At 40.1% G+C, this 7,905-nt stretch overlaps 1 protein-coding gene across 1 annotated transcript; it reads left to right on the forward strand.

Annotated features, from left to right (window-relative positions):
• LOC134063711 (cytochrome c oxidase assembly protein COX20, mitochondrial) lies at positions 1 to 2,516 on the forward strand. Its single transcript, XM_062519388.1, has 4 exons — positions 1 to 154; positions 571 to 679; positions 802 to 865; positions 1,328 to 2,516. The coding sequence occupies exons 1-4, from the start codon at positions 122 to 124 to the stop codon at positions 1,464 to 1,466; spliced, it is 345 nt and encodes a 114-aa protein (XP_062375372.1). The 5' UTR covers positions 1 to 121; the 3' UTR covers positions 1,467 to 2,516.
• Positions 2,517 to 7,905: the final 5,389 nt, after the last annotated feature.

Below are 7,905 nucleotides of genomic sequence, written 5' to 3' on the forward strand. Positions count from 1 at the left end.
TTAGACACTAAAGACATGTCAGATGGTTGTGCTGTCTCGGTCAGATGCCCTTTGATTACTTCAGCAGTGTTTAAAGACATTGAAATTCGCTCGTTTGTTGCCCTTTTGGACTGTTATTGCAATGGCTGGCGAGGATCAAGGTGACAAAAAACAGGTTAGATATATTTGCGTCCTACTTTATGAATGATATTGCCCCAGTCCTCACTCATTAGCATAACGTTAGCGTTAGCTGTGTGGTAGCCTAGTTTGTGTGTGTGCAATCATTATTGTGAGGTGTATTTCCTGAACATTGAAGATGACAATTATGTCAGTGGTGGTCATGCAACAACTAACCGTCAGGCCATGCGTAATGTCTAATAGCTACGTATCTTAACTTGCTAATGTTAGGTCACCCCCCACTCTCCTTTTATCACTGTCTCTAAGATATGCCAGTTGAAGCACTAGCTATATAGCGTTTTCCTTTTGATAAAATAATCTTTTGGTAACCTATGCTTCTTCCAGTAGGCCTAACCTCATTATGTAGGCTTTCTTGCATGTTAACCTCCGTCTTTCTCGAATGTCAATTCTCAGGGACTATTGGGGATTCCAGACATCAAGAACACTGTATGTGCCAGGGAAGCACTACTGCATGGCGCAGGGGGGTCTTTAGTGGCAGGGCTCCTTCACTTCTTAGCCACAAGTAAGTCCTACTACATCTCCTGTAGCACTGGGCAGTGTAAATGAAAATATGCTACTCTACTGCTTCCTTTCACAGACAGACTGAGCTATTTTGCTCATTATACCCTTTACCTTGTTTTACAGGTAGAGTAAAGAGGTCATTTGATGTTGGCTTTGCTGGGTTCCTTCTGACAACAGTGGGATCATGGTTAGTACTGTCAACCGGGCGCAGCTATTGGACAGCTACTCCATCATGCATCATGCTAGTGTCATCAACCGGAAAATGTAGTAATATGTTTAAGTGGAACAGGCTGCGTTATCAGATCAATGAAGTTAGTCTTTTGCTTTGAGAAAACAGGAGCTCAATTCCATGTCATAAATGCCCTGGTGGTCCTAATGATGAGGGTTTATTAAAGGAGAATCCCATTAATCACGTGTGTTAATTGATCTCTGAGACTTATTAACACACTATATGGTGATATGTTTGCCATTTCTTTTCCGATATTTTACTCACTGAAAGTTTAATTGTGCAATTTCATAGTCATGTATTGTTAGTATATAGTCACTCGTATGGTCTTTGAGGTCCCAGTAACTGGAAGAGCGAAGGACACCAATGTCATAGATATATGTATCCACTCGTACAGTTTTTTTTTTTTTGTTTGTTTTTCAGGTGCTACTGCAGATACGACAATGCAATGCAGCGTGTTCAACAAAGAATGATACAGAAAGGGATAAAGAACAAAGTCATGTATGAAGGCACCAGTTTTGACCCCACACAGAAAGCCAACGTGGACGATAAGAACTCCTAGCACCAAGACTACCAAGAGTTAATCTCGCCATTGTCACACACACACACTCACACACCTCTCTCTCTCTCTCTCTCTCTCTCTCTCTCTCTCTCTCTCTCTCTCTCTCTCTCTCTCTCTCTCACACACACACACACACACACAGACTTATTTTCACTGTTATTAAGACACACTTTTAAAATGATGCATGTCTGAATCTGAGGTATGTAAATAGTAGAAAACCTTTTCGAAGTCATTTGGATCCTTGACCATTAAGCCAAGTGGTTAGATTTCAAGGTGCAACATACTGTATAGTGTTACAAGTTCAATGCAGTGAAAGGACATTTTAAATTAAGCGTTTTTCAGACTGCATTCTAGCTAGTCTGTGCATTTTATGGTGAATATTCATCAGGCCTACACCTCATAACATTGACGGGGAAGATGTTGTATAATCAGGTGGCCAGTAGATGGCAGTTCACACACTGGAATACTATGGAATACATCAGACAGCATTTTAAGACAGCATCATGCGTAGTTGCTTCAGGACAGCAAAGGTGTCAATATGTTTTCCTTTCCTTTCATTTCAGTCTCAAAGTGCACTTCAAAACATTAATATAAGAGGTACAATGAAATATTGCTCTTGTTTTGCTATATAGCTTATTACATTTTGTGTGATGTTTAATTAAATGTTAAAAACATTTTGACAGTTTGTTTTGATGTTTATTGATTTTTAATATGTTATTTCTGCTTGTGTGAAGTCATTTAGACTTAACACCGATTTTAGTTCACACCCAGAAATCCTTCAAAGCCCGAGGTCGTCTCATTCATCTAACTGCAGCTAGAAGAGGCAGGAGAGAGTAGGGAGGTGGAAGGCCCGATAGGTGAGGGAACACAATGAGTATCCTACACGGAAGCGTTTTCTGTCGGAATTGTGCAATCATTGGTCCAAGATGCCAAGGTAAAAAGTTCCCTCGTCTCCTCCCACGTCTATCAACTTTCGGTTTCAAACAAGGTTGTAGAGATTTATTTGCGTCAATAATTTAGTAGATTGACCATTAAAGGACCTTTATATGCTGGAATTATCCGTTTTGTTCATGCATTGTATAATAATAATAATAATAATAATAATAATAAGTATTCATTTATGTCTTGAGAACTATCAAGCATTACCTCATTATCAGGGTCAATAAGTGGGAAATACAGTGGGGAGCACATGTATTTGATACCATGATAAAGTTGCCTAAAAAGAGGAATATAAAATCATCATTTGACAATTGATCTTAATGCTTTAATTAAAAAAATGAGTAAAAATCAAACCGCTAAGGGCACCAATTTCCTTTGTAATTGTAAGAATGTATAATAAGAATGTGTTCTTCGTTAAATGCTAGGGGGCATAAGTATTTCACCCCTATGTTAAATTCCCATAGGAGCAGGAGGATTTTTTTTTTTTTTGTATGTTTTTATTTTTAAAGGCCAGCTATTTCATGGATCCAGGAAATTATTCATCCTGATAAAGTTCCCTTGGCCGTTAAAATAGCCCCACATCATCACATACCCTTCACCATAGTTAGAGATTGGCATGGTGTTTTTCCAGATAGCCTATATTAGCCTGTTTGATGCTCATTGAGCTCAATGTACAGTAAATTGCTGTACAGTTTGTAAATGGGTTAGGGCTGTAAAATGTGAAATAGTCAAATCGATTTTTTGCTTTAATTAGGGTAAACACAGTACTTATGTTTGCAAGTGTTGAATGTGGCAAAAGTTTAATCATGTTTCTTATTAATAATTAAATCTGAATGATTAATGATTAACATTGTTTAATAAGAGCAATATTTGCGCTTAAATCCCAATGGTGAAATTATTTGCAAAATGATAAATAAAATTATCGTAATCGTAATTGAAAATCGGATTTTGAGAAAAGAAAATCGAGATTTTATTTTTGGACTATATCAAACAGCCCTAAAATGAGTGTGTGCATGTATGTATTGGCTTTTGATCCATCGCCTACTTGCCGCACCGGACCCGAAAGGAGGGTACAGGCCGGACACGGTTGGAACAGTAGGGCCTAGGATGACCAAACTATTTTTGTATGCTGGTCTCCACTCTCCAGTGTCAGACCAATGATCCAGGTGCACCATTTGGATAAGCTAGTTTGTGATTGGACCCAGAAGATGTGGACAGGAAGCAGGAGAGACAGATGTGCAGGTTTCCAGCCTGAGCTGCAGGGCGAAATCCAAATCGCCGGCAGACCAGGCAGGGTTTACCCAGCCTAAATGTGCAGGCTAATCTGAGAGGAATTTTGCGCAAACAACTTTCAGGGACATGTTTTGTACAACCCATAGGTCTATTTATTTATCTGAAATGTATATTATTCTTGACCATTTCTGAATTGTGAAACTCAGCAAATATGCTTTGTGGTTATGAACGTGCGGCAGTATCACTATAGCACCTGTGTGGATGGTTACATTTCTGAAGAGTAAAATAGTTTAGGCTACAGCACAATATTTCCACCCACAGTCTAATCTCTGCGGTTAAAAAATATTTTTTGCCTAGCGGGATGGTCTAGGATCGCACCTTTTAAAGTGTAACTGCACCCTAAAATATGTTTTTTGAGCTGTTGATTGATTTAAATTACTTAGTGGTGACCTACACTATTACCAGGGTTAATATTGACAAAAATCGTGTTTCCCGAGAAAAGTAACATTTCGTATGATTTTGTATTTGCGATTACAGCTCTCCTCGCCCTCTACAGGTTGAAACATGGCATGGCATTTTGGTCCAAAATGCTATTGGAACGCTGACGTAGTCCTGCACTTTTCTGACGAGACTACGTCACCGGGTCGTTACAAATTAGAAATGAAACGCCCCAACACCTGCTGCCCTGATTAGCCAACCTGTGATAAGCCATGTCTGCAGCACTCATTCCCAGATTGACACAAAATCACCATGGTTGATTGGCTGCAGCAGTGCTGCACTACCTTCCAAATTTCAGAACGTCCTGCCCATTTTGAAATTCTTTTTCAGAAATGTGAAGTGGGTGTAGTTATGGGGTGAAGTTACACTTTAAGGCCAAGCCTGCATGCGTTCGACACCAGGCCAGCCTGTCCAGTCAGAACGCTCTATCTGTGTACAGAGTCCTTGACCCCGCCTTAGCATGGTGACGATAGAGCTGCGAGGCACCTTCGGCTTCCGATAGACGCCAAGGGGTTTGACCATGCGTCCTCGTTCGACGAGTTGGGTGTGAGACCGTGTTGCAACATCCATAGAGAACAACGAAAGATGGATGAGCTAACGAAGCGAGCTGGTTTGAATCGGCTTTGGAAGAGTTAGACCTGGGCTTTTCTTTGAAGGTTGAGCAGAAAGAAGCAAGTCATTCGTTTTAAAGAAGGATGTGTTTGCCGTTTTGCCGACTGGCTACGATTGGTCACAAGTACTGGCCTATTACGTGCAGAGTAGTTTGAAAGTTCAGCTGTGTGAATGGTCCGACTCCAGACTACATGTCTGTATAGTTTGGCTTGCCAGGCTATCAGATTGATACATTATTTGGAGGACCATGTGACATTCAATTCACCTGGAAATATTTTGATTAGCACAAACTACGCTAATAATCCTAATGCCTAACCATATGTATGATTTTGCACACAAACATGAGGCTCAGTGAACAGACAAGACAAAGCAAATTAATTCACACAATTCTCACAATAAGTCCAACCATTTCTGTGAAACTTCTTTGAAAATCTCGGTCGTGTTCTCGTAGGTGTTTCCACCTGTTCTCATTATGTGGTTTACAGTGCAAAGCTGGTTGTCAGTGCATTGTGGTTTCAAGCCCTAAATGTTTCAGGAAGGAAATGTGGCAGAAAAACCCTCTCACAATGTTACAATAGCAAATGCAGTGACCCAGTGTTCAAAGTCAAGGTGGCTGGCCTGAAAAGATTTAAAAAATAAGAAAATAAAAGAAATTAACTATGTCAAACTTATTCAACTAAGTCAAAATGATCTTATGAGAAAGCACTAATAGCCTTTTTCCACCGACAGAAAACTGGCTCCATTCCTGTTTGGAACCAACATTTGAACCGTTCAAAGCACCAAGCAAAAGCTGATTCGGAATGTGCCACCTTAAAAAATAGTTGGAGTGGGCATGCATTCTGCTGTTAAGGCAGTTTTTTGTCCACATGAACTGTTGCCATGAGTAAAGTAAGTAGCAGTACACTGCAGATGCTGATAAGCATTTTTGCATGCAACATTGCTGATGATGCATCCTTGGTTCGAAACTGATGAAATGTGGGCTGGTTCACAGATCACACCAAGCACAACATCTAGCACCTTGATTTGTGCTTGGTTAAAGGAGAATTCTGGTGTGAAATTGACACCCAGCGGAGAGATTCTATGAAGGTACTGCTTGAATAAACAGTCTTTTTTAATAAACTTCCTGTGCACTTCCAAAGTATCTCGTTTTAAATGTCAGGACCCTCAGAAGTCTACCAATGCAGTGTGGAGTTACTTGGAACCTTTTTAATGGTTTAAGAATAGCGATTTAGCTGCATAGGGTACGTTTTGCCCAATCTAATAGATTGAAGCCTACTGCAAGCTCGGCTGAAAACGGCGGAGTTTGGAATGCACGGGGGTGAGCGAAGGTGGCTCTTTAACAAACGTAAGTACTCCTCAACATGTTTCGGTACAGTTAAGGTCAATTTCACAACGGAATTCTCCTTTAAGAAGTTTTTGCAGTGTATGTTTAAGGTTTTTTACACTTGATTTGTGTTCATATTTGGATGTCCAAGTGTCAGAACTGAAAACGTCTGGAAAAAAACACTCCCCTGAGAACATCTTTGTCTTTTTCTTTTGGTTGTGGTGGTGGTGTGTGTGTGTGTGTGTGTGTGTGGGGGGGGGGGGGGGGGGGGGTCTGCTACTCATCTCACTCTGACTCATCATCTGAAATTCCCCTGTGTGGTTTACCTACATGTACCCTTTTGTTGCAAAAACAGCTTCTCTGCACAAGATAGATTTTCCGTTCATTGTCTCTCACAACAGATAGATTTGTTTCATTGAGTGACTACACTTTGCCCATAATTTAAACAAGAGGTGGCAGGAGTGTGAGGAGACAGAGATGTGAGGAAATAAGGGTGTAATATATCAAGTATTAGCCTGGCTAACGCCTACCACTTCTCAAATGAGACGTGGTCTGGCAACCAGACGTTCATTTTCTCGTATTTGAAAAAATGCCCAGATCCGTTCATTGGGCGCCACGGATGTCTATCAAATACCCAACTCGTTCGTATGCAACGCTAAGGGCTGCCGTAAATCCTTTGGCGTCGAATGTAGACGCAAGAAGGCAACGGAAACTTCTCGGATGTTCTGTGATTGGTTCGCCAACATCAGGCGAACATTTGGGCGTTAGTTTCCAGACTGGCTTAGCAGCGGGATTGAAATGACCGCGCAAGGCAGTATGGGAAAACCCAGGCTAATCAAGTATGAGAGAAACTATGCAGGATTGGCGATTTCATCTTAAGTTTCGGTTTCGTTTTTCATTTTCGCTGGTTTTATGCTTGCATATTTCTCTGCAGATAGATAGATAGATAGATACTTTATTGATCCCCAAGGGGAAATTCAAGAGCTTCCCTGACAGCTTTAGCCTGTATATTTATACATATATAGGCTATGGTTCTTCTTGTTCTTTATGCGTCTCAGCCTTCCAGATGTAAACAGGGAACGATCGTCTCCTGAACAAACTGCAAGGTTGCAATAGCGGATAGGGACACTGGGGGCGGGAGGAAATATTACTGTTTTCGATAAAACTGGTCAGTCAAGCAAAACAACGATTTCTAAGTGATTTTATGACTATGAAAAGTTGCATAGGGTCTCTTTAAAATATAAAAATAGTGGAGTGTTTGTCTGAAACTAACTAGCCAACACCCAAGAGACCTGCCCTCACATAAAGAGGAAAATGTTCAATTGGACCAGTTTTAGTTTTTTTTAGCTTTTAATAATTTAATAGTGATTTATTATTGATTGTATTGAAAATACTACAATAAGGGACACCACAAAGTAGATGAGCAACAGTTATTGAAATAGCATTCAACATCTAAGATAACTGTTTGTGAGCGAAGATCTTTATTTATTTATTAGAGTGCATGAAAATGCACTCTACTGTTCTTCCTCGGTCTTCTTATTATTATTACAGTGCATGAAAATGCACTGTACTGTTCTTCCTAGTCTTCTTATTATTACAGTGCATGAAAATGCACTGTACTGTTCTTCCTAGGCTTCAACTTCTTATTATTACAGTGCATGAAAATGCACTGTACTGTTCTTCCTATTCTTCTTATTATTACAGTGCATGAAAATGCACTGTACTGTTCTTCCTATTCTTCTTATTATTATTACAGTGCATGAAAATGCACTGTACTGTTCTTCCTCGGTCTTCTTCTTCTTCTTCTTCTTCTTATTCTTCTTCTAACGCACG

The sequence above is a fragment of the Sardina pilchardus genome, chromosome 18 (assembly GCF_963854185.1).
Source record: "Sardina pilchardus chromosome 18, fSarPil1.1, whole genome shotgun sequence".
Classification (NCBI taxonomy): domain Eukaryota; kingdom Metazoa; phylum Chordata; class Actinopteri; order Clupeiformes; family Clupeidae; genus Sardina; species Sardina pilchardus.

Excerpts from the sequence above, each read along its gene's own strand:
- LOC134063711 (XM_062519388.1), top strand. The coding sequence starts at position 122 with ATGGCTGGCGAGGATCAAGGTGACAAAAAACAG. Across the intron at positions 155-570 it reads ATCAAGGTGACAAAAAACAG|GGACTATTGGGGATTCCAGA; the intron begins GTTAGATATATT and ends GTCAATTCTCAG. Across the intron at positions 680-801 it reads CCTTCACTTCTTAGCCACAA|GTAGAGTAAAGAGGTCATTT; the intron begins GTAAGTCCTACT and ends CTTGTTTTACAG.